The sequence below is a fragment of the Spermophilus citellus genome, assembly GCF_964194105.1.
Source record: "Spermophilus citellus genome assembly, chromosome: 10".
NCBI classification, from domain to species: Eukaryota; Metazoa; Chordata; class Mammalia; order Rodentia; family Sciuridae; genus Spermophilus; species Spermophilus citellus.
The window spans coordinates 134423425-134450166 of NC_138197.1; the positions used below are offsets into that span (position 1 = coordinate 134423425).

Consider the following 26742-nt stretch of genomic DNA (forward strand, 5'->3'; position numbering starts at 1 on the left):
CGGTGCAGTGAAGCCAGGACACCTGTCCTTGGAATTCACAGTTATCAGGATTGCACCACGGTTGTCTCTGCCCCTTTTTTCTTTTCCTTTTCCTTTGTTGGATTATTTCAAAGCAAATCCCAGACATCATGTCATTTTTGACTTTCTGTACTTCAGGATTCATTCCAACCGTCCCCCCCCCCCCCCCCAAGCGTCTGCTACCTTCAGAACATGGGCTGGCAAGGGGCCTGAGATGGGCACTGCCCTCAGTGTAGCTATGTGCGGAAGTTGCACCGTGACTGCACCTTGGTGGCTGGGCCTTCCGGGCGGCAGTGGCTCACATAGTCTTGGGCTAATGGGACTGTGCCGAGGACTTGGCACTCAGAGAAAGCTGTTCCTGTAGGCATCTTTTCTCAGTGTTGAAGACTCTGGGTTGGGTGTCCTGATCTGGAGGCATTTGGTATTCTGTGGCTTTCCTTTGCTGCTTTGGTTAACACATGAGAGGGGCACTGGAGAAGAGATGACAGTGTCATTTGCTTGTTGGGCTCTGGTGGGTACATGTGGTGGGCTTGGCTCATCTTGTCACTTTCCCCATTGCACTTTCTTTATGCTCCCTTGTTCTCGTCCCATGCCCTGCCCCAGGTGTCCATGGCTACAGGGAGATGAGTGTGCTTCATTCTTTTTCTCTTGATCTTAGGTCATGCGTGCAGGTTTTCTGATAGCGTCCAAGATCTGTCTTTTCCTCAGGTTAGAGCTTTTGAGTCTTTCGTTACATCTGCCAGATTGGGTGCTTCTTTGTTCAGAGGCAGGAGCCCCATTCCTTCCAGGAGTGAAGATGGGGTTTGAGGGGAAAAAAGTCACAGTTCCAGATGGGTGAAAAGTAGGTAGAGGGCCAGTCTGATGGTGTCTAACAAAATAGTCAAATGCTATAAGGGATAGAATGGGGAAGGGGAAGAGAGAGAGAGAGAGAGGGAGGGAGAGGGAGAGAGAGAGAGAGAGAGACAGAGAGAGAGAGACAGAGAGAGAGAGAGACTGACTCTGAGTGAGTGAGTGAGTGTGTGTGTGTGTGTGTGTGTGTGTGTATGATGGGGTCCCTATAGTCAACAGCCAAGGGGAGGGTCCCAAGTGCTTCTGAGTAGCACACATTCCTTTTAGGTGACAGTCCCATCCAAATAGAGGAGCAAGTGTTTGGAAGACTGAATTAAATCTGTTACAGGAGAATGGCGTTGTAGTGGGATGTGTTCCTCATTAAGAGCCGTGTGGAAACATTTGCATTCAGTCCTGCTGTTATGTTCACCCCCACAGAACAGAGGAGGGGTTCAGAAGATCTGAAGTGCTCCAGTGGAACCTAGAGTCTGCCTCTGGCCCTGCAAGTGAAACCTCATGCCAGAAGCTTCCGTCAGGGGCCTGGAGAATGGGACGGGAGGCTGGAGGAGGAGGGCTGCGTGCAGAGCCAGCTGGAGTGGGTTCTAGGCTGATAAATTGGTCTGAGAATAACTGCAGTGAGTTTTTACAGCAGGTTGCGTGTGGATCTTAAGTGATGGCTCATCAAGGCAGCTACTTCAGACTGGACAGCGGGCTTCTCTGAGCTGAGTGGAGACTCAGGACAGCAGGGTTCTGCCCACCGGCTCACAGCCTCTCTGTCAGCATCTCAGACAAACCCAGCTGGGTTCTCTGTTACAATTTTTTTTTTTAATATTTATTTTTTAGTTTTCGGCGGACACAACATCTTTGTACGTGGTGCTGAGGATCGAACCCGGGCCGCACGCATGCCAGGCGAGCGCGCTACCACTTGAGCCACATCCCCAGCCCTGTTACAAATGTTTATCGCTTTTCTCAGGAACGAGGCTTTTGGTTGGCGCTGCTGAAGCTGTGTGGTGATGTTTATGCTGTTACTGTATATTGCTTTTTAATGCATACTATTTCTGCTGCAAATAGTCATAAATACGGTCACAGTTCTGACTGCATCATGACGTGCTGCTCTGAGAGTGCCACGTTCACACAGTCACACAGGGTGGCAGGGCTGAGCAGTTCCCATTCTCCCTGGGGTGTTTCTTCCGTGTGTGTCAGCCCTCAGTAAGGCCCAGCACAGTCTTTCCAGATTGCCAGACCCTCACTGGGTGGCTCCTGGGACACTGCATTGTCGGGAGGGACCTTGTGGGACTGGGATGCTTGACAGTACAGTTGCCTTACTCCCATTCTATTTTTTTTTTTTTTTTTTTGGTACTGGGAATTGAGCTCATAGGCACTCGACCCCTGAGCCACGTCCCAGCTCTATTTTGTATTTTATTTAGAGACGGGGTCTCACTGAGTTGCTTAGAGCCTCACCATTGCTGAGGCTGGTTTTGGACTTGTGATCCTTCTGTCTCAGCCTCCCGAGCTGCTGGGATTACGGGCATGTGCTGCCTGCCTGGCTTGCCCCCCAGTTTTGCTCTCAACCTTCTCTAATGGACACATTCCTTACCCTTACCTGTGGGTGCGTTGGGTGGGCCCTGGGCCCTCTCACAGGTGTCTACAAGGACCAAATGCTGTGGTTTATGGAGCTCTGTGGGCAGAGGACCTGGTTGTGGCTCAGATTTTTCCACAGTGAAAAACTTCTTTTTCTCTGGAGATGCTGTCTGCCTATAGGTTGTCCTTGCTGGCCTGGCTCTGGCCCCTGGAGCTGATTTTCTTTTCATGTGGTGGGTATCCAGATGGCAGATTGTGCTGTTGGTGCTCTGTCACCCTACTTTGCAGATGGCTGGGCCTGGCATCATGGCCCTCTGCCTGCAGTCTTTCTCCTCTGGACATGCTGATGTTGGTCAGTGTCCTGGAATTCTAGAGCTGACTCGTGGAGTCAGTGGGCCCGCCCCGGGCTGCTGGGGCTTATGGCCTTAGTCCCATCACCTCTTAGAACACTGCCAAGTACTTTCAGTCATTTCCAAGCCTGATGTGTGTGAGACACAGTCTCTGTCACTTCTGTTAGAGTATGACCTAGTCAGACTCACCTGTCTTCAGATAGTCAGTTGACCAGATTCAGCCATCTTCTTACCCTCATCCCGGCCTGTGAGGAGTGTTGGGAGAGTCTGGGCAGTGGCGATAGGCAGAGAGAAAACCAGCAGTGTGTGTCACCCAACCTGGAGCCATCTTGTATTGGCTTTGCAACTTTTTTGGGTGGTTCCCACTTCCTCATAAAAGACTTGCAGAGACTTACCTGTGTACAGGTGCCAATTCTGCCAGGCTCTGTAGTTGCCTCTTGGACCTTGGTGTCTTGCATTTGGTCAGAAGCACTCTCTCGTGCCATGTGTCCACGGATTGCTAAACATGGCCTTTGTCTTCATCAAAGTTATTCTTGTTAATCACGTGTTTAGCTGGTTGGTTTGGATGAACTTGGGTCAGTGCTGTAGATGTGGATGCTGTCTGGGGAACATCTGGAGGAGGTTGCTCGCCATGGAGCTGTTTTGTAGAGGGCACAATACATGGTGGGCACTTTCCCTGATCTCCTTGGCAGACCTCCCTGTCCCTGACCAGTGGCCAGAGATGAATCGAGGCAGTGGAGCATGGGAAGGTGAGTGCAGTGACGAGGAGGGCTTGGGAGAGCCCCTGCCTGCGGTGTCTCTGTCCCCTGAGGAGATGTTGTTCTGATGAAGCAGGGGCCATGGGGTGGGACACTGTGGAGCTCCTTGCCCGTGGGCATCCCCGAGGCCTCCGTGTTCTCAGTTGAAGCTGGCGTGCTGACTGGGTGTGTGTGTGTGTGTGCCTATGCTTGCGAGCTGAGAAATTCTTATGGGCAAGCACACGTGCAGAACTGTTTTGAGATGAGATAAAACTGGACCCAGCATTTTGGGATCTAACTCTTATCCCATTTAAACACCCACACCTATTGCCCCCAGAGGATGGCTGCAGTACAGCAGAGAAGACACCTCAGGCCTGGTGAGGGTGCCTTACGCCCCACATGGCAGCGGGAGAGGTGCAGCCGCTGGAAAACAGTGACCGAGTCCCAGAACAGTGGAATCAGGGCTGCCACTGGTGCAGGAGTTGCATTCTCAGGACTGGACCCAAGAAAAATGCAAAGGTGTGTCCATACCTGGGATTGTTCTCTGATGCTTAAGGTACCTTTAGAAAGTCCCCGCCCCCCTACCTGCAGGTCAGAAATGTGAAGAATGCGGGAGCCAGTGCAGAAGGGCAGGGGAGGCTCACAGGTTGGAGAGAGACCCTAACAAAAAGGGCAGGAGGCTGGGGTATGGCTCAGTGGTAGAGTTTGCCTGGCACTTGTGAGTCACTGGGTTCTACCCTTAGCACTGCATAAAACCAGACAAACAAACAGATATAATAAAGGCATGCTGGTGGGGTTAGGGCATCCCTTGTGAACTTCCACCCGTCTCAGACGTGTGACTCTTGTTCATACGAAACACACAGGCAAATCCTGGGCAACTGGAACCAGACGAGGCCTTGCCGTGGTAAAGGAGGCCAGGGAAGTGGCTGCTAAGAGGCACTTGGTTTCTGGCCTGGGTGATGGACGGCATGTTCTGGAATTAGACAGTGATGCTCAAATAGCTCTGGGAACGTCGTCATGTCATGGAATGGCACACTTCAGACTTCATGGCATGTGAGTCACGTCTCAATGAAAGAGTTGAAGGCATGCCTTCTAGCCCTTTCTGCGGGCATCTGGAGGGATTCAGTAAAGGCTTTGCCCTCAGAGAGGTTCCTGTCCTTTGGGTCAAGCAGGCAGTGATTTCAGGCCTTCCCACCTGATGATGGGGTGGGGGTGGGTGTCTCTCCTGAGCCACTGTGCAGGTCCCAGAGCGCCTTCCATTGCCCCTCTCATCTGTAGAGACCCACTCAGCATGAGGGGCTGCACCTTGCTTAGGCTGAGTGCCAGAGGCCCAGGGATTTAGTGCAGTGATCAGAAGTCTACAGCTTGTCTTCAGAGGGGAGGAGCTGCCTGTCGGGGAGGAATTAGAAGTGGGTTTCTGACATCTTGCTGGCCTCCCTAGCTCTTCCTTGATGGTAGTTGGTGAGGGAGGGACTAGGTGGTGGGATTCCGGGTTCAGCACGAAGCAATAGCTGGGTTTAGGCCTCATTGGTGCACATTCTTTAGCTCTTCCTGTCAGAAATGTGAAGCTGATAACAAATGTGTGGCAGTGAGAAGCTGTGGCAGTGAGCTGGCGGGCTCTTCTCAGAGCCCCTCGCTTAGTGCATTGGACATTCTCTGGAGACAAAGAGTCTCCTGCTTGAATGAATAGTCCTAGAGTGTGTGGCGCAGGCCACCTCAGCCTCTCTTTCACTCTCAGAGGTGACACTCAGCTCTGCAGCCCTGAGGGTTGTCCAGGAGTCAACTGTGCTTCCCTTGTGCGATGCATGTGCTTGGCTGTTTCCTGGGATGCTGTGGGAGTGAGAGCTCTGCTTTCTGTTGCTGGGCTTATCCTGCTCAAAGCAGGAGGAGGAATACAGAGACAGGGTGCCTGAGCACTACGGATTCTCCATCCTCTCCTGTCGCCCTCCTGAGAACTTTAGCAGTCTTTCCGCAGACCCCAGGGAGGCACTGGCATCTATACCCATGTCTTTGGTGCATTTTTAGTGATGCTGAGCCCTTACTCATCGTTTTGAACTTCAGCAGAAGTTATGATGTTTCTGGAATTCTCTTTGTGTAGTTGGGATCCTTACATTTATCCGAGTCTCAGTCGTCCACGTGAGTCTGCTGCTGGAGACATCCTCCTGGGTTCAAGGTGGGATGGGGGCTTGCTGTCTGGCCCTGGCTCTGCTGGGCCCCTCCCTGTCCCTAGGCTGTTCCCTTGGCTTCTTTGCTTTCCCTGAAGGTGTTCCTGACATAGATGCCCACCAGTTCTCATGCTTACCCCTTTTCTCTCTGCACTCTGCTTGCACCCCTGTTCATGATCATTTTGTCTTGCTCTGCATTCCTGGCTGTACTGTGAGCTCTCCTTAGGAGGACGGTGCTCTGGTCATCTCCCCATCCTCTGCCTGCCTGCCTGCCTGCCCTGAAACTTCCTGTGTCTCTGCTGACTGAGATCCATTCTGGTGCTGGTGGACTGACTCCTGCTGGACTAGGAGATGGCTCATTTACCTGGCACCCCCAGAGCTGCTCCTTTTAGGATTGTGATTCCTCTGCAGGGATCTGGTATCTGTTGCCACCTTGCGGTTCAACCCTTTGAAGGGCCCTTAAAGACTGACCGTGTAGCAGGCACATGTCTGAAGATAGGTGGAGGCTTATGGGGGGATGCCCTGACCCTGCCCTGGCTGAGCTTCCTGCCCTTTCTTTCTTTCTTTTTTTTTTTTTTAAATATTTATATTTTAGTTGTAGTTGGACACAATACCTTTGCTTTATTTGTTTTTATGTGGTGCTGAGGATCGAACCTAGGGCCTTGCATGAGCTGGGCAAGTGCTCTACTGCTGAGCCACGACCCCAGCCCGCCCTGCCCTTTCTTGTTCTGGTCTCTCTCAACCCTGTGAGCCTTTCCTTCCCCTTCTGTACTTGCTCTAGCTCTCTTCACTTTCTAACCTGCAGGAGTGTCAAAAGCAGCTGAGAGGGGCAAGGAGATGCCTTCTTCCAGAGTGTGCTGTTTCTTATCACGGGAGGGTGGGCCTGAGGATTGGGGAGAGTGCTCCTGTGTGTGGGTGCAGGTGCTGGTGTGTGCAGCCTCCGCCTGCCTGTGCTGTGCCCTTTAGGTTGGCTGCTGCCTCTCAGGCTTTTCCTCCAGTCAGGAACAGAGGATCCCCCTGAGAGTGTTAGGGTTTCACCTGCAGCTGCTTTGAAGGATGGAGTGAGACACATAACTGTGTTGTGCTGTTTCCCACAAATCTGGATTTTACTCCTTCCTTTGTGCAAACAGGTCTGTTGGAGGCCCCCAAAGGCATTGCATTCGCCCGGCTGCACTCAAGCTGAACAGGAGCCAAGCAGTTAGTTGAGCCTCTTGTTTTATAGATGAGGGAACTGTTATTCCAGGGGCTCACTGATTCAGCTGATGTGCTGAGCACTCCCTGGAGACAGGGACTCGAGCCAGGCCAGGAGACCTAGCCTGGAATGCATGGGTGCCCAGGGCTTCCGGGCCTGGCATGGGTAAGATGTGCTGACCCTTTTCTGCCTATGGGTAGTTTTTCTTAGTTGCTGGGTTTGCCTTTGAGGCATTCTGCACCAGCACACTCTGGAAGGTCTTCCTCCCTGGAACTTCAGTGGCCTTCTGGTGTGTCCTGTGCCTGGTCCACTCCCTTCGACCTTTACACCCGTGTTTGCCAAAGTGAATTTCTCAACTTCTCTTTAAAAATATGCTTTCGTTTGCCTCGGAGTCCTCTGTATTGCACACTCCACACTTGTCCCCAGTCTGCGTGTCTTCTGGAAGGGCCCTCTACCTTGTCTCCCAGCTCGCCATGTCGAGTGTGGTAGAAGAATCATGGACTTCACTGAGAGTCAGGATGCTCGGTCTCTTTACCTTGTGTTTACAGCAGATGGGAGCTGCCCTTCAGGGCAACAGACTCCTGTGGAAACCACCCCTGTGCCCAGGCTGCTCTCTGGCATTAGTAGTTTTCCATGGGCCTTCCTCTTGTCTGTCCTCTCCCATTTCTCTCCTCTTGCACTAAATCGCCTGCCTTCTGACTTCTCGTGAGTCATAGGTGTCGCTGATCTCTCTTATCCGGGATAAAACTTGGAGGTCATTGTCAAATCTTGTCTCTCTTTGTCCCCAAGTCTAGTCACTATGCAGGCCTCTCTGTTCTTGTCTTTTCTCGGTGCCTCTGTGTTGGCCCCTGCGATCTTTCCTTCTGCCTGTGGCCTGTCCTTGATCATATCTGCCCACACCTAGAAGCAGCTTTCCAGCCAGTCTCCTTATTTCCCTCTCCCTTATGATGCCTTCCCTGCACCAGCAGGAGGTAAGTCACATTGAAACTCTGCTTTCCCCTCTGCTTTAGAAGCTCCTGTGTCTTCTGTTGGTGTTCAGTGCCCTTCATAATTTGGCTCCCAGGACCTGCTTGTCCTTCTGTCCGTCTGGATGTGGGAACCTGCTGATTTCTGGGTGTTTGTTGTTAGTATCTGCTGGATACTCGGGAATAGTAACTATTCAAACATGTGCTGAAATAGATAGTGCTGATGACACAGCAGACAGCACTGCTCTGTTGTTAGTGACAGCAGCAGGAGTTAATACTCTGTTCTTGCCATTCTGTGTCTTTCTGCCCATTTGCTGTGTTCTCAGTGCCACCAGGAAGCCTTCTCATCCTCTCGCTGTCTAGAGCGCAGCATGGGTGTGCCCTGAACACAGCCTGAGCACAGGTCCATCGTGGAAGTGCTGGCCTGAGTGTTGTGCCCTGCAGGGCTGCTTTGAAGAGCATGCTGGGCGGCCCCAGCCTGTGTGTGCTGCAGGTGGGATGGCCACCTTCCCAGAACCCTTGTTCTTAGCCCTCGTGGGTGGGCACAGCATCTCGAGTCTCCCCACCTTTTTGTATTTCGAGTAGTGAACATTCCTAGTACCTTGTGCTGCAGTGATAATGCCGGGGATTAGTCTTCAGGGTGGACCAGACACAGTTTGTGTCCTTGTGGAGCTTGTGATCAGGCACAGGTGGGCCTGGGGACAAGTACAGCTGATACTGGTGCACAGGAAGTGTGCAGAAGGCATAGGGTCCCCCAGAGAAGGGAGGAAGTGGTTGCTCCAGTGTGGGGTGAGAGTGGCGTGGGTGCCTCCTGAGCACCATGGCGGGATCGGCAGTGTGCTGGTGAGTGGATACCAAAGACAGATGGGATTCTGGATGGAAGCACCCTGGGGTGTGCTGTAAAGAGAGCCTGACTGTGCGTGGGTTGTGGGGTCCGGGTGGGTCCTTGGCATCCCAGGGCATTGCATGCCAGCCAAGCTTCGCTCAGTGTGTTACCTTTGAGGCACGTGGGGGCTGTGGGACTAAGTGGCTTTGCCTTTGGAATTACCTCACATTTACCCAATGTTGATTGAGCTGATGATGCACAAGACCCTCTGGCCGCTCAGTTTCCAGCTCCCAGTCATGTGTGGCATCTGGGGGTGTGTTTGCTGCCCCCTGGAGCCACAGGAGGAGCGCAGGTGCAGCCAGAGAACCCTTCAGCAGAGCTGGGAACAGCCCCTGTCTTCTATACTTCCACAGGGTCCTGGTCCTGGAGGCCTCTCCTGAGGATATGGTGTCGGGGAACCTGGAGCAGGCAGATGCAGGAGAGCTAGTGGAAGGGGTGGTGATGGCCCCAGGGTCCTAGTGCCCATGGTGAGATCTATCCCTGGAGAGTCCTGGCAGCTGAGTGCGAGTGCTGGTTGCAACCACTCTGTCCTGGACCCTGCCTGTTAGGGACTAGAGCGCCCTGCTGCCGGGTACTGTTGGTGGATTGCTGACCTGCGGGTGCACTGGATCCTAGGTGTGCACACCCACTCTGATGCTCTTTGCCCCTCAAGTGACAGGTGTGTAAATACAGGATATTTTAATGTTGAAATTTTTGAGGCTCTGGGCCTGTCTTCAGTGGTTCCTATTGGAAAGGAAAAATGTCAGCCTGTAGCTTCCAATTTGTTTGCAGGGATTTAGCTTTTTAACATGAAGTAGCAGTAGTCTTTCCTTTAATTAAATGCCATGCAACATTGGCCATGGGATCAATGTATTGAAGGGAAAACCAGTGTAATTAGGCCTTGTGAAGTGACTAGCAGACCATCAGGGCTCTTCCAGTGGTGGGGGAGCTGGTTTCCGGAGGTGCAGACTAGTTGCACTTTGTTTTCTCAGCTGTAGACTTTGAAAGACTAAAGATTTCCTTTAAACATTTTGGGTCTCCAAAATACTTGTTTTCCTTGAAACACTTAGATCTCCTGTTGGTAACTGTTTTAATTTAGGATCTTAAAGATAGAGAGCACCCTTCCGTCATTGAGGAGGGACATTAGGTGGACATGAGAGTTTATCACCTAAACGTCCTATGCAGAGGTGTGTGTGTGTGTGTGTGTGTGTGTGTGTGTGTGTGTGTGTGTGTAGGGGGTTTAATAGTGACACAGGGAGAAGGGGAGAAAGTGACATGGGTGATCTTGGCTCAGTGCCTTCACTGGGGTCCAGTATTTTAGTTGGGGCGTCTAGAATGAGCAGGCATGAGTTCCGTGGGTCACTTTGTGATGGAGAGGTGGTCACTGGGGAAGGTCTACATAGTCCATTCAGGGTGCGGGGTGAGTGGGGATGGTCAGAGAGGATGCAGGTTGCTGTCCTATAGTAAGGTGATCACTGAAGGTGGTTGTATAAGGCAGAGATCTGGATGGACACATCAAGGAGCTAGGGGGAGGCAGAGAACTGGAAACTGCCCAGGGCGATAGCCCTGCTGGCCTAAGAAAGTCCACTTGCATTCAAAATGGAGCCAGTGCAACGTGAGGTTATAAGAATTTGCTACAGCCACAAGTGAGCATGCACCTAATTTAATCAGTTCCCTGTCACTAGACATTTAGGTCACATCTTTTTAAACTGTAAATGATGCTTCCGTGACCATCTATATGCATGAGTGTCTGTTTGCATGTAGGTGATTCCTTAGGACAGAGCCCAGGAGTGGTGTCACTGGCTCAAGAGCTGTGGGCAGTTTAGAGAAGGCTGGGTTGTGTTCTGGAGAAGCTGTCTGGGTGAGGTCTAGCTGTAGGACAGCCTCCAGCCCTATCTCTTGCTTGGTGAAGGTGGTATGTTCCCTGAGCTCCTGTGTGTGCAAGGTCCCTATGTGAGGGTGCCGTTGGCATTGCTGGATTATGGCCTCTTCATGAGTGGGTTTGGTTTGCCTGTACCAGCCTAAAGCCCTTACCACTTAGCAACCCAAACCAAAATCCAACTGAGCAACACGTCCACTTGTCCTTCGGGAGGTTTGTGGTTAGTGTATTGAGGACTGGGGATGTTGCTGGGTGGGTCCCGGAGCTCTGTACCATTGTTCCCCCTAGGGACCAGCCCTGTCCAGACTCAGACCTCTCCTTCCTGTGCAGGGCCGTTTGCTTGCCTCAGGTCTGATACACAGGCTGCATGCCAGAGCCTGTTGTTGTCACCACCCCTACTACTAAGGGCCTCTGTTTCCACCCCTTCCTGGGAAGGTGGGTGGGCTGTAGATACCATTTTAAACATTCCTGTTTTGGGGCTGGGGATGTAGCTTAGTGGTCGAGTGTGTGCTTAGCATGTGAAAGGCCATAGGTTCAAACTCCAGCTGAAAATTCCTTATTCAAGTCATCTGGAAACATCTTTTTTTTTTTAAAGTATTGTTTTAGTTGTAGATGGACACAATACCTTTATTTTATTTATTTGTTTTTATGTGGTGCTGAGGACTGAACCCAGTGTCCCACACATACAAGGTAAACGCTCTACCGACTAAGCTATAGCCCCAGCCCCTTAGAAACATCTTTAGAGAGCTGTAATCCACATACCTTACAACCCCCCAGTTAAGGTCTACGACTCAGTGGCTTTTAGTGTTTGCAGAGTGTGCAGTTAACATTTTTAAAAGAATATTTTTTAAAATTTTATCTTTTATGTGGTGCTGAGGATCGCGAACCCAGTGCCTCACACGTGCTAGGTGAGTGCGCTGCCCATGAGCCCCAGCCCCAGCCCGCAGTTAACATTTTTACTGCCTCAGGGAGAAACCATGTGCCTTGGCAGTCCGCCTGTCCCAGCCCTGGGCAGCCACAGCTCGGCTTTTTGCCTTCGTGGATTTGCCTGGGGACTTTCCTTGTGGGTGGAATCAGGTCATCCCCAGATGTGTTTGTGAGGCTTGTCCTTGTTACGGCACTTACTCTTTTTTCTTGTTCAAATATTCCATAGCACTGTGGTTTGGGTTCCCCAAAGGCCATGTGTCCAAGGCTTGGTCCCCAGCACCATTGCTGCGAGGCAGTGGAAGCTTTCAGAAGTGGAGCCTCGTGGGAGGTCTTCTGGACACTGGGAGTGTGCCCTCATGTGGGTATCAGGACCCTGACTCCCTCTCGAGAGGTGAGTGGGTTTGCTTCATGGTTCTGCCATGATGTGCTGTCTCACCACAGGCCCCAAACAACAGATCCACCTGGTCATGGACTGAAACCTCTGGAATCATGAACCTTAATAAACCTTTTCTCTTTTTAAGCTGATTTTCTCAGAAAGTGAACATACATGCATGCGTTCATCCATCACTGGTTGACAGATGTCTGGGTGTTTCTGCTTCTTGGCTGTTCTGAGTGACGCCACAGCGAACGTTCAGTATGAGGCCTTTATAGGTGTGTATTCCTTCTCTTGAGCATGTGTCCAGGAGTGAGGATTGCTGGGTCCCATGGCAGCTCTGTTTAACCTTTTAAGGAGCTGTCAGACTTCCACAATGACGGCACCATTTTTCATTCTCACTAGTTTTGTATGAGGGCTTCGGTTTTCCTGCATTTGAGAGCTGTGCCATGTTTGTGCCATCTCCTTGTGGGTGCGATTTCCTTGGTGGCTGACGGTTTTGGGCATCTTTCACACTCATGTTGGCTCTCTGAATATCTTCTGTGAAGTATTGCCTGTTCATATTCTCTGCGTGTTTTAAGTTGGGTTTTCTTTCTTTCCTTCCTTTTTTTTAAAAAAAAAAAAACTTTATTTTATCTGTTTATTTTTATGTGGTGCTGAGGATCAAACCCAGGGTCTCGCACGTGCTAGGCGCTAGGTGAGTGCTCTACCACAACCCCAGCCCAGGTTTACTTTCTTATTGATATGCAAGACTTCTTGTTGGGGTGCGGTGCTGGGGTCAAACCTGGGCTTGAGCATGGCTAGCAGGTGCTCTCCTTATGAGCCGCTTCTGTTCTTATCCAGGACTCTTGAGGCTTAGTACTGTTTTTCTGGTTGGTTGCTGTGGGGACCCGGCTGGAGTTAAGGGGTAGCAAGGACTTGGCTTTGAGCCAGTAAGTTTCACTTCCTGTGCCCTCTGCTCCCCCTTTCCTCAGCTGCCATCCATGTGCATCTCAGAGCTGAGCTGGGCCTGAGCACCATGTCATAGACTTGCATGGAGGTAGCCAGGGGCAGGCACGATGGAGACATTCCAGAGCTTCCCCTCTGACGGTTGGTCGGTCAGAGAAGCTGCTACTGCAGAAGACTGTTGTGCAGAGGGGAGGTTCTGCGCTGTTGTGGTGGAGGGGCACACTTCCAGGCTTCTTGGGAGGGCGCCTCGAACTTCACCTGTGGAGGGGTTAAGGAGTAGCTGGGTGCTCCCCGTGCAGAGCACAGGAGAGTGAGTCCCTGCCCTCTGCAGAGCAGCTTGTGTTTAACAGGATTCCTTTTCCCTGCTGTGAATGAATTGGGTGTGTTCACTCAGTAAGTTAAAAAAAAAAAAAAGAGAACTCTACTTGTGGTAAATGGGACTATTAAAACTAGCACAACGAAACAGCAAAAACAAGTGACAAGAGAACTTCCTGGCACACCTGTGCAGTAAGCCGTGTGCAGCACAGCGGGCGTGCTCCCGGGCACCAGTCTGTGTGTCCACTTGCACTGCCCCTCCTGTAGGAGACAGCAGCTCACCCTCTGCCTTCCTGCCCTGCCCTCCCTCTAGGCCATTGTAGCACCCCAGCCAGGGACGCTTGCTAAGGCCTTTCTTAAACTCTGTGTCACTTCCAAATGGAGTTTCTTCCCATTTGTTACCCAGAAGCTGCTTGAAGGAAACAAAAAGACTTAGGTAAAAGAAAAAGTGAAAGATTGAGAAAATTTTGAAAAACTTTATTGTTAATTGTAGCAATTAAGACTCATCAAGCTTGGAGTTCCCGACTATTGAGAAAAGCGGCCAGGGGATGGAGCCCCTGCCTGCCGTCCAGTCTTCTGCAGAACAGAGGCCAGCCTCTCCTGAGCTGGGAGACATGTGCGGCTGTTCTCCCTTGCTGCAGCTTGGCCTCTGGGTCCTGCAGAAGGAAATACCTTCCAAAAGGATGACTTAACCACCTCATGTGGCGGAGGGGAAACTGTTTCCCTCTGCTCGCTCAGTGGAGTTGACACTTGACTGAGATTCCCAGGGCTGGAGAGGCGATAGCAGGTGCTTTTCTTGGGCTCTTCTGCTCCCTCTGACAGCCAGCCAGCCTTCCACGTCAACAGACTGGTAAGGAACCAAAGACTCCACGTAAATGGTAGCACCTATGGGTCAGTAGCCTCTATTTCCTCCTGTTTTCACCTGAGAAAGGGAAGCAACCTTCTCTAGAAAGCCTGAGAATGATGGGGTGGCAGTGATCTGCTTTAAGGTACACCTGTCATGCTTTGGGGACCTTGGGTGTTGGTGGTATTCCAGAGCACTATTGTGGGCAGCCCCAAGCTGGGGGGAATCTTCTGCAGCTCGAGGACAGGGCCAGGCCTGCAGAAGGCTTGCCTTCCTTGTACACCAAGTTTGAGTGACTATCAGTGCAGGGGCTGCCTCATGTGGGTCCCATTGTGTCCCTGTCATTTGTGGTTGCTTTGAGCCTCATAGGTAGATGGGTCAGTGCTCAGCAAATATGGCAGACCTCTATCCAAATGCTGCTATTTTTTTTTTCTTACTGAAATCCACATCTTGCGGAGCTGGCCCAGAAGCAGGAGAAGTAGCTCATGTTTCTGTGTGTTGTGTCCTGCACGCTGTGCCCTTGGCCCCTTGCCATGTACCGTACTTGATTATTTTGGGTCACATTTTAACTTTGATCTTAAGTAGTCCTTGCGCCTGGTTTGCAGAATGAGGTAGTAATATGAGGTTGGCTGAGGAAGTACTAGGTCATGACCCCTCTCCTGGAGCCCATCTGCAGGTGGTCTCCCCTTTGTGTTTGTAAATGCTGCACCCCCAGAGCAGATCGTCATAGTTTCACCTATTTATTGACTTTCTACTTTGGAAGAAGGGTACACTGTCCTCTTCTTCTGTGCACCTGCTCAGTATTACCATGGCATGTTTTTGGTGAAGTTGGGATTCATTGTGCTGTTGTGATGGTATCTCTGGTGGGGGAATGAGCCACCAGCACTTGTCCTGTGTAACTTGTTCTGCTGCAGTGGTTAACCCAGGCAGTCTGCCAGTGAGGTGGGCGATGCCGTATGTGGGGGCATGCCCTGCTGCCTGGGAGTGCCGCTCTGCTATGGACCTCCGCACAGCCCTTTCCCAGGGTCTTTTGCCAGCCCCTGGCAGGCAGGGAGGCTCTGCCTTCTCTGCTTTCCATCTTTTGTGCTTCTCTGGGCATCTCCTGCCTTATGCCCCTGTCCTCATTGGTAACCCATTTCCTTTACTGTCCTGCTGATGGGTTTGGGTGGGGGAGTGGACCCTCGGCAGCAGCCCGTGGGCACCTTTCCTGATGACCCTGCTTCATAGGAGAGTCCAGATCTCTCCTGGGACCCCTGTGCGTCTTTATTTTTAATGACTCTGGTGCATGTTGGCTAGTAGTCCTACTTAATGCAGGGAACATGGGCTGACCAGTGGTCAGTGTGTGTGACTGGAAGGCCCATGTGTGGATGCAGCTGCTGGTGGGCAGGGCTACATTCCAGGCCATCCTGCGTAGCTCTGGGAGGGAGACATGGTCTTGTGCTGGGTGCCCAGCTCTGTGCCCAAGGTAGCCGCACGCCCCTGCTCTCTTGGACTGTTCGCCTGTGCTCCTCATGTCTCCCAGCCACTGCTGCATGAGTTCTAAAAGTCAGAATCAAAACCACTTAAGAAAGGATGAGTGGTAGGAAAGAAACAGCTTACATTTTGTGTTGATTTTTCAGTTATTCTTGGCTTTCCAGAAAAAAGGTGCTTGTAATTGTGAGTTCTTTGCGTACACCATTTTGTGACAGATTCCTGGTTCAGTCTTAGATCTGGTTGTTTACATCCATTTAGAACAAATGAGTCCTAGTCACTCTCTGGTCTGGACTCAGAATGTGCTGAGTAACCCCCTCTGTTAGCATAACAGAACGTGCCCTTCGTTTGTGTAGAGCATGGCACATTTCACAAATGCTATTCCTTGTGACAATTCTGTGCCTCTGGTAGTTGAAGCTCAGAGAGTGGAGGGGCTGAGCATTGCCTGCAGGGGCTTTGGCCAGGCTGGACTGTGACCAGGACCTTTGAGCTGTGCTGCCACTCTGCTGCTTCTGGAAGAGTGTCCCTTCTGGTGATGACCCAAGTGTGAGGGTCCTGTTGAGAAATAAAGCCTTCCTGGTTGATGCAGGCCAGCATGGAATTGTGGTTTTGGTGTTTTTTCATAAAAATACTTCAAAGTTTTATTTTTCAGAGAGCAAATCTGTTGTAGAGAGTAAAAAGAAAATGTATTTCTCATTCATTTTCTGCATATTTAACTTTCTTTTGTTAGTTCTTTTAGAGCTGTAGTGATATTATTGGCTGACTCCGGATGCAGGGGCAGCAAGCTGACAGGAAGGCTGGTGCTGTTATCACAGAAGAGTTCAGGCACGGTGATCATGAAGAGAGGGCAGCTGTGCAGGCTGGGAAGTGCAGGGTCTGGGTGCCAGCTTGTAGTGAGGGTTCCCACTGTGTCCTCGCAGGGCACATGGGAGGTGGAAGGGCAAGAGGAGACACGCTGTGCCCTCCCATGGCAGAGGACAGGAGAAGGAAGCCTGGGCAGGAGAGGGCCTTTCCAGAGGCTCCCATCCTCTCAGAGAGTGGAGCCTGGTGGTCTGCACACCACCCCAGGCCCACCTCCACCTGCTGCATTAGAATTGAGTCCCATCACGTGACTTTCTGGAGGCCACAGGAAAACTCAAACCACAGTGAAAGCCAGACAGAGCTTTAGACACTAAAAATTGGGGTTGAAATAAAAGGAGAGAAGGCCTTAGGCCATGTGAACCTAATGCAAGGAAACTAGCTTGCCCAGAATTCATCAGAAAGTGTAGACCGCAAGACAGAGAGCTGTACGGAGACCAAGAGGGATGCTTCATAAGAGGGTCGATTTATTAAATGGGTAGACAAGCCCCAAATGTGTATCCAAATGTGCTTTATTACACACAGAGTAAACATTCACAGACAGAGAGAAAAGGACAAGTTCATGATCACTGAGATTTTAACACCCCTCCCGGAGCAATTGATATCGTAGATAAATTAAAGATATGAAGATTTGATTAGCACTATCAACTGTCTGGATCTGACTGCTTTATGGATTGCTGTCTCCATGAACTGAAAATGTTCGTTCCTCTCAGGATACACGACACAGGCACCACGTGGACCATGTGCTAGGCCCCGACAAGTCACAGCAGAAACCACAGTGTTGGAAAAGCCCAAAGTTCATCTGATGGAATGCTTTAAGAACTCAGTAGCATAAGATGTCCAGAAATCCTCCAATATTTAGAAATGTATGTGTGTACTTCTCAGTAACTTATGGATCAGAAAAATCATAAGCAAAATCAGAAAATATTTTGAACTCAGTGGTAATGACAGTTCATATCAAAATTGTGTGATACAGGTAAAATAGTACTTGGGGGAAAATTCAGAGCTTTAAATGCCTGTATTAGAAAGTGAAAAGGTGTCAAAGCAGTGATGGAAGCCCTACCTTAAGAAACTAACAGGAGAGCTTGAGCCAGGTTCTGGGGTGCAGCTGGCCAGCAGAGGTTGGCCTCGCATGTCAGCCACACACACATGCAGGCTCCAGAGCACAGTAGGAGAAGGACAGCCCTCTCGTGAGGGCGAAACAAACTAGAGCGTGACTGAGCAAGACAGGAGTCTTGAAAGCTTAACGCTAGTTTTATGAAAAGCAGAGGAAAATGTCTTGGGAGAGGGGCTGTTACTACAGAGCCTGCAGATAGTAGACAGATAGCAAGGGGCATATGTGCAAGTGTGTGCCTATACATTCCAGAATATTCCTTGAAAGATGCAGCCTAATAAAACCAATTCAAGGAAACAGAAAGCTAAGGTGTCCCTTGTTGGTTTAAAATATTAATTTGCAGTAAAAAAAGCTGTCACACATGAAAATATTGGGGCCAGATGGCTTTCTGTGCTAGTGAACTTTAGCAGACTTTTTAAATTGGTGCATTGTAATTGTACATGGTACTGGGCTAACTTGTTGGTACGCACTCATATGTGCACATAGTAAAATTTCCTTTAAAGAAGGAGCAGTGCCAGACCTCCAAGAACTCTTGGAGAGGGCTGGGTTGTGGTCAGTGGTAGAGCACTTGCCTAGCACACGTGAGGGCCTGAGTTCGATCCTCAGCACCACATAAAGATAAATCAATAAAGCAAAGGTATTGTGTCCAACTACCACTAAAAAATAATTATTAAAAAAAAGAAGAAGAAGAACTCTTGGAGACAGGGGGAGGAGTCGGTGCTGCTTCACTCATTGTTTAAGGTTCTACGACCCTGTTAGCAAAATCTTGTGAGACATTATGAGGGAAGGGAGCCAGGGGCCACAACTGTGAACAAAGAGTTCTTTAGAAATGTCACATAATTGATTTTCATTTCACGCCATGGATGATCTACTGGCTAAAGAGTAGCTTTCTTGTTATAGACAGAAAACTGGACCAAACACCTGAAATAAGTATTCTCAGACATTGGCCAGTAGGCAGTGCAGACTCATCTGAGACAAGGGCAGTGAACTCAATGAACTTTGTGGTCACCCAGGCTGCTGTGCATGAAGGGGAACCTGAGTGAACCTGGCACCTTCCTGAGTTGAGGAATTGGGAAGGGGAGTTTGGGAGGCTGAGCCGCCTGGAGCAGGGTCCTGTGCAGGAGGGAATAAAACGTAGGAAGAGCCCGGGTGCGCACAGAGGATGCCCTCGATCCTTGCCTGAGTGCTGATCTGCTCAGCAGCAAGGCTGTCCATGAGCTGGGGAAGCCACCATAATGTCCTCCGGGGACAGTTTCCAGAGCTGCAGAAACTGAGTGCTGGAGAGCACGCGTGGGAGCGGGGACCCCCCACACTCCACCCTCCCCTCCAGTGCCTCCAACACTGTCCTGCAAGGTGAGAGCAGGTTGGCTGGCAAGGGAGAAGCAGTCACAGGCCCGTCCTGTTATGGTAGAGGTGATAAAGGTAGTACCTGGCACATGTGGCATTCAGCTGCAGAACAGGAGAGCATGATCACGTCAAGGGAAGAATCCCTCACCACAATAAAACCGAACAGCACAGGAAGGGGCAGATAAAAGATCTCAACCCGCACTACCCAAAAGTTATAGAAGTTGCCAAAAAGCGCGCAGGAGAATCTGTTCAGTGATTGGTAGTTATCACAGAATTGCCTGTTAAAGCCACAGTGTGATACCATTAACACTGACTAAAATGGCTGCAAGGAAACAGATGGACGGTGCTGTTTTGACCAAGTTATGGAGCAGTTGAAACTTGGGGACATGGCTGGTGGGTAGTGTGAAGTGGTATAGCCACTCTGGAGAACCTTCCTGTGGCCTCCTCTCCTCTTTCTAAAAGGTACAAAGATGAAAGAACATACATCTGCCCCGTGGCCCAGCAGCTATACCCCTTGTGTTTGCCTGAGAGAAACGAAAGTGGTCCCACCAGCCAGAATGTTCACAGCATCATCTTCAGGCTGAAAACCTGTAGCTAACTCAGATGTCAGGAATAGGCGAATGTGTGGCCATACTGTGGTACGTGTGTAGGGTAGAGTGCCGAGTCTGCTTTAAAGAATGACTACTGATAACCTGCAACACATGTGGCTTTGGCAGACACATTTTGAGCAGTGTGTAGGACTTACCCCTGCATGAGTCAAGAGGGCAGGCCAAGCTGACTTGTGTCAATGGGGCCAGAAAGTGGTCAGCTCAGGGTGGGAGCAGGGGTTACTAGAAAGGCAGTTAGGAATGTTCCAGTTGACAGGGTGACTTTAGTATTTCTATTGTATGCAGATTATACTTCAATTTAAAATATCAACAGCTCCCCCAGCCAACCACAGCCCACCTGCCTCCCACAGGCAGAGGGACCATTGGGCTTTCTCTCCTGGCTCCTACTATGGAGCAGTCCCAAGGCAGCATGTCAGGGTGGAGGGCAGCAGAAGCGTGGACTCTGATCTCCAGGAGCTGCTCCTCTGCCTCAGGAGATGAGCCAGTGCTCAGGACACAGCCCTGCAGGTGGCAGGGGTCAGTTCCATGGGAGAGGGGAGAGGGCAGGAACCATCAGTGCCTTAGATCGGCTAGGATTGAGCCTGGGCCCAGAACGCTGGAGCCTGAGAACCTGGTGAAGAGGGGTAGATGCTGTGGGAAGTTCATAGTTTTGTAGAGATAGGGGAGAGCGCCCGGTGCAGGGGAGTCTTCCTGGCCTTGACTCCCTTCCTTGACCCTCTCTGAGGCGAGTGGTGCTGCAGAAACTCTCAGTGCTTCTGCGCACTTTTCTCAATTATTCTCCTTTTACTTTGTAATTAGATGCATTTATTCTATATCCATGCTAAAAATACCTTTCTTTTCTATGGCAATACTGTATTCCAGGCTTTGGATATAGTAGGATTTCAGTCACATCCCTGCTAATGCTGCTTCTAATGCTGTCTGCATGACATTGCTGAAGTGACATCCTTGGGTATAGTCCTTGCATACTCTAGGAAATGTCCCTGTAGAGTAGGTGTCTTGGAGTAAAGGTGCTGCTCAAAGATTATAGACCTTCAAGACTTGACCGACACAACTGGCCTACCAGTGTAGACACTGCCTGTAAAAGAGTGGCTGTTGACCCAGGGTGCTGTCGGTGATGGGTGTTGTCACTTACAGTCTTACCAATTTATTTCTGACAGATTTCTTGTTTGAATTTGTGGTTCTTTGGTTACCATTAAGGACAGCGTCTTTTTTTTTTTTTTTTAAAGAGAGAGAGAGAGAGAGAGAGAGAGAATTTTAATGTTTATTTTTTAGTTTTTGGCGGACACAACATCTTTGTTGGTATGTGGTGCTGAGGATCAAACCCAGGCCGCATGCATGCCAGGCGAGCGCGCTACCGCTTGAGCCACATCCCCAGCCCCAGTGTCTTTTTCTTGGTATGCTCTTTCGTCATTTCCATTTCCTTTCCTTTTTGTAGGGGCTTGTTTTCTTACTTAACGTGTGCTCTTTGTATGTTAGTGCTTTTTGACTTTTTATATGATGCTTGAATGTTTCAAACTTGTCATTTGTTGTTTTAACACTGTAGTGTCTTGCTATACAGTCACTTTTGAACTTTTATATCCTTAGTTTGAGAATCTCTTCATAGATTGTGAGATTTGTGTCTTGCCTAGGAGTGCGTTTCCTGCCTGGGGGTGGCAAGATCGCTCACATTTTCTTCTAGTATTGTTGTTTTCCTTTACATACACGTGCCCCTTCACATGGGCCTATTTAGGGTTTTACCCTGTTGCCCCACATCATCATTGCCATTCATTAATGTGTAGTCACAGGTATTGCACATATCCTAGCCTTGCTCAAAAGACAGGTTAGTATTTCGTGATTTTTAAGTAATACTGGCACTTTAAAAAAAAATATGCTTCACATAATGGTTGCACCCCACCTCTTTTGCAAAGATATTTAGCATCAAATATGCAGCAATTATGCAGTGGAATACAGTAATCATTTAGAAATCAGTTTTTGTTTGGTAGGATTAGTGACCCAGTATCCTTTCTGAAAACAAATCCATCTTGGCAGAAGACCATTGGTCTGTGCCACCTGACTCGAGGTACCCTTTGAATGGCATCCGGTGCTCCTGCATGTGTGGGTATGGTTTTGAACGTTCATGCAGCTTCCTTGGCTTCTCCCAGAGTCCTGTAGTTCTAGTTGCTGTAGCTCTGCCACAGAGTCCTTTATCTGCTACTCAAGGCTGCTCTCTTTCCTCTTTTTGAGAACTTTATTGGATGTTTTCATGTCCCTGTTCTTCTTGGTGAACTTGAGATACACTTGTCAAGTTTCAGAACATGTGCAGCAGGTCCCATTGGAGTGTGAACTGGCTTGGCACAGACGGTTGGTTACGTTCTGGTTTCTAGCCTTCGAGCCGCCTGCCTGTCCGACCTCCTGTGAGTCGTCTTGCTTTTTGCCCTGAATGTCTTGGCCTCCGTCTTTCTTGTACTGCTGCCCTCTACATTGGGCTTCTCAGGGAGACCGCTGTGGACTGCAGGTCTTGTCTAGTTGCCATTTCTGCAGAGAGATCTCCTGACCTTCCTGACCATGTGCAATGGCCTACGTACCACCTCCTCTGCCCGTTCTTCTGGCAGTCGTGTGGTTCTGAGCTCACACTTGCTCCGTCTTGGGGAAGAAGGTGAGCTCTGAGCACAGGCTGCCCAGCATAAGGCTTCCTAGGCTGCGGGCCGAGTTCCTAGGCTGGTGCTTCTCTGGCCCAGGGCCTGTGTGCTGCAAATGCTCCATCTCCCTGAGCCTGGTGATGTCCCCGTGTGTGACTCTGCGTGAGGCCTGGTGTTGTTAGGTCTTAGGCTGCTGCACCTTGCAGAGGGCAGTCTGGCAGATATTCTCTGTCAAAAACCTTTGCTTGACTCAGAGCTGTCTCTCATGGGTGTTGGTGCCAGCTGCCCTAACTCCTGTTTTTTCACAAGGGCCTGTGTGGTTCTGTCAAGCTCATGCCCATGACACTTCCATTTCTCCTGCTGCCCACAGAGGAAAGCTGACAACTTGGGAAATTCCTTGTGTCTGGCACCTGCTGAACTCAGACTTCTACATCTTGGCTCCTCGAGGTTCTGCCTCCTTCTCTTCATTGGCTTTGTCCTCAGGCTGATCGGGTCCTAGCTGATGCAGCAGTCCTGGGCCTTAGTCGGAGCCCAGCAGCTTTCAGAGGAAGGCAGAGGGGTTGCTTCCAGAGACTTGCCAAGGGCAAGGGAAGCTTCCTTGGAAGCCCCTGGTGAAAATACCTTCTGCCCAGGGCTTGGATAGGGTGCCAGGCCATCGTGGAATCCGCCCCTGCTGAGGGTGGCTTGGCGCTACAGCAGGTGCCAATCAGGGGCACCTTTGGAGCAGGGTTGGGTGGGCTCAGCTTGTCCTGGGTGGGGGGAGTAGTGGTCACCACACAGCTGGTGTTCTTCTAGGAAGGTGGTGAGTGGCCCCTGGCTGGAAGGCACGGGTATCCAGTTAGAAATGACGACTTTCCCCGTCAGGTGGCTTCAGCTCCCAGGTGAAGCAGCAGGACTTCTTACGTTGAACCACCTTCATTCTTAGAGTAAATCCTGCCTGTGTGTATTATTCTTTGGATAGCCTGCTGTGTTTTGATCTGCTAAGATTTTTATTTTGATCTTTTTATTTGTATTCACAAGTGAGGTTTGTCTGTGTTACAAAGTCTTTTTAAGAATGGGAGTTAAAGCAGTGGAAAGATACTGGTATTGAAGGTGACTCAGTTCCTGTGTGCCCTTGGTCAAGTCACTTAACCTCTCTGAGGCTACTACAGTGATGCACAGCACTAGGTAACTCAGGCTGCTCTAGGATTGAATAAGATAATATATGTGACACCTCTCTTTAAACATTAAAGCTTCAACCAAGTTAGAACTTCGTTTCATGCTGTATTTTCAAGATTTTGACTTCTTGAGAGTTGCTTCTAATGAGGCAACAGATTCAGAGAACATTAATAAATGAGTTCTCTGTGCTTTCTTCATAATCCACAGTCAGACAACCAGGGCTGTGCAAAGGGAGAGGCACTGGGAACATGATTGGTAAACACTATGTTATTGGTGTTCAGATATTAGGCTCCTGTTTTTCATAGTGTCCTTGGGGAATAGGGGAAGATTTGGTATTTTCTGAGATTGCTGTGAATGCATGTCATTGCTGGAATTGCCACCCAATTATTTGGTACCTACTTTACTTAGACTTTAGTAATTTGAAAAAGATGAGATGCCAGTACGTTGTATTTTGTTGATTATATTGCTAAAATCTTCTGTAATCGATTCTTTTATTGCTAGTGTTAATCCCTAGCTCTGAGATGTTAGGAAAAGACCTTAATGGAATATTGCTAACTTAAATGGAGGAAGTAATTGTGTTGGACTCTGTGGAGTTGGACAGGTGTGAATCTCTGGCATATTGACCCCCTGCTCTGGCTGTTCAGGGCATGTGAAAGGGGCATCATGGGGATGCAGAACTGGCATGTCTGTTGCCCTCACCTGTGGCCCTGAGTGCTCTGTCCTAGCTGAGGCCCCTGTTTCTGGCCTGACTCTGGCCCCACTCCTGCTCCCGACTCTCCTCATCTGTGCGTGTTGTAGAAGCGTCTCTGGTGAGGGTCAGTCTGTCCTGGCTGTGTACAGTATGGCTATGCCTTTTTAATGCTGTGCGAAAACAAGCTTATCTCCAAGAAGCAAATTCTGTCAAAACCATACTAAGAAAGCCACTGTGTGTAGGTGCCTAAAAGTGAGAGGTGGGGTGCTACAGGGCAGGGAGAGGAGACGGGGAGCCCTCTAAGGGGATCAGCTTGGGGTGAGGTGGGGCCGGGATAGGGGGCGAGGGGAGGAAGGAGGCTGGTGTGCAGGTCTTCAGTGACCATACAGTGGGAGGACGGGCCTGTCCTGTCCAGGGCAGCTCCAGGGATGCTCAGGTGTGACTTGCAAGCACATCCTCTTCAGGACATGAGGGCATGAAAGTGGCGTGTGTGTGTGTGTGACCAAGAACAGTGGTGACACCCTTGCTCTGGCTTGTCGAGAACAGCAGTCCCTGAGCTCCTCCCTCCCAGGGCTGCTCCTGCTCTGGTTCCGGGCTCCCTGCCCTGTGCACACAGGTGGGATAGTGAAGCACGGGGAGGTCTTGACCCTTTGTAAACCCTGTTTTTCCTTGTTCCTTTTTTTTGTCAACAGAGGAATTACGGAAGCTGAGCTGGTCCGGAATCCCTAAGCCAGTTCGTCCAATTACGTGGAAGCTTCTCTCAGTAAGTCTCTGCTGCCCACCTGCTCAGCCACTTCGTCTCCTCTCGTGGCACACTGCCCAGCTGGCCGAAGCATGGCCCTCACGTGTCCACCACAGGCCTGCTTAGGCTGTACATGGCACAGGGCTTTGCTCTGCTAGGTGGCATGGTCCAGTCCTTGCCTAATCTGAAGGTTGACGGACCAGGCTGGCAGGACTCGAGGAGGGAACGGCAGTATGTCTTTTCTCTGATTTTCATTATGTAAAAATTCGTCATCATCTGCTCCATCATGCGATGTGGCGAATCATCTGTGGTGCAGATGATTCAGCTCTGAGAACTCTAAACAGCAGTGGGTTTCCCCGAGTGTTTCCTTTTAAGTATTAGTAATGCTATTAGGCCCCTGCCCCCCCACACACCCCAAGCCAATGTTAGGAGGAGTTCATGTTCTGGACTGAAGACTGGTGTCCCACCCTCAGCTGGCTCCATGGTGCCCAAGCTGAGGCCCTTCTGCAACAGTCAGACTGCGCGTCCTTCTTTGGCTCAAGGCAGCAAGTCTGTGTGTGTGGGGCCCTGCCCAGAGCTTCGGAGCAGTTTCCAGTCAGCTTCCTTCTGTTTTCCTTTTTTATTGTTTTTGGAGATAAGTCAATAGGGAACTGTAAGTGTCTACTCTAAATTGGGTCTGACTTTCAGTGTTTAAAAGACTCTTTCTTGCTAATGAGTCTTAATAAATTTGCAGCTTAGTACCTCATAATCCTAAATGCAGATGCAGCTCTGAACAGTGAATATTTATTGATTAAATATTCTCTTGCAATTAAAATTAGACCTGCTGTGATTGCTTATATTTTTGTTTTGTGTTTTTTATTTGAAGGTGTATATCCAGTTTTCCAGATACCTTCCAAGAGAGGTTATCAGCTCTTCAGATTAGTTTGTGGCAAGTTCTTATGAAACCACCTTGAATATCCTTATTGCCACTTAGTGTTTATCAAGGACATGCTCCCTGGGGGGTGTCATGGGAGCTGTTGTGTTCTGGCATTGTCCTTTAGCTCTGTGCGGGTTGTGGTTTGATTCCCTGATACTTTGAGCTGTGCACTGGGCATCAGTCGGCAGAGGAGCAGCAGCAGCAGATGTCGGTGGTCACACCCTGTCAGTGGGTTTGGGAGGGCAGTAGATGTGGGGGTCTGTACACGGAAATCTGGGCAGTGTGGACCAAAGAAAACCTGGGTTTTCGTAGGCACAGCTACTTAACTGTCACTGATTCGGACACAGCTTCCACTAGGAGAAAGTCGGGGTGCACCCTCGTGGTGGGGCAGATCCAGTGCAGCCTGGGGTGACGGGTCGTTGGACGTGTAGGACTCAAGTGACTGTCAAGAGCAGGGGATCCGTGGTGGGGCAGTGTGAGTGCGTAGGGCCAGCCTCCTGGGCAAGGAGACGTCACAGCAAGCTCTGAGGCCACTGCAGATTTGCAGAAATGTGCAGGGAGGGAAGACTCATTGGCAGAAGGGACTGAGGTGGACAGGATAGTTCTCAGGCCTCTTTTGGGCCTGAGGTGACAGCTGGGAAGGGGCATGGTTCTAGAGGAGCACAGGCTCTCAAGAATGCAGGCAAGGCTTCTGGGACAGTGGGGTGCCTACGCGGCATCTCAGAGGCATGCCAGTGTGGCTTGGGTGAGGGAGACAGGGAGCTCATGAGACTTAGGGGTGTGGTTAGGTGGACAGGGAAGGCTGAGGCAAGCTGCCCAGTTCAGGTACCAGCAGGAGGCAAGGGATCCAGGATAGTGGAACTTGGAGGAGGCGAGGTGCATCATTGCCCCCCAAATCCCGAAGGTTGCCTGGGCTTCATCCCGAAGGATTTGAGCCCGGAGTAATGAGGCTGTTTCTGGAAGGTGAAGCCTTGGAATGCCCTTTCATTGATTCATCCAGTCATTTGATAGAGATTTGCTGAGGTCTGGATGTCCGGGAACTGGGTTGGGTGCTGGGGAACATCAGGAGGGAAAAAGATCAAGTCCTTGCTGCCCTGGGGCCTGTAGAGCAGAGCGGGAGTGCCACCACTTTGTTCCTCAGGCTGGCCCAAGGTCTTCCTGCACAGAAGGGTGTCCCTTCCTGCAGGACCTATTTCTGTGTCCGTAGCACACTGCTCGCCCTGCATCTGCTCC

General features: G+C 50.3%; 1 protein-coding gene across 3 annotated transcripts in view; it reads left to right on the forward strand.

Annotated features, from left to right (window-relative positions):
- Positions 1-26742, forward strand: part of TBC1D22A (TBC1 domain family member 22A) — a 309293-nt gene that overhangs the window by 67825 nt on the left and 214726 nt on the right. For all 3 annotated transcript variants that reach the window (XM_081311235.1, XM_081311236.1, XM_081311237.1), the window contains one exon: positions 24544-24614. In XM_081311235.1, coding sequence (XP_081167361.1) covers positions 24544-24614 — 71 coding nt within the window. The remainder of the gene's footprint in view (positions 1-24543; positions 24615-26742) is intronic.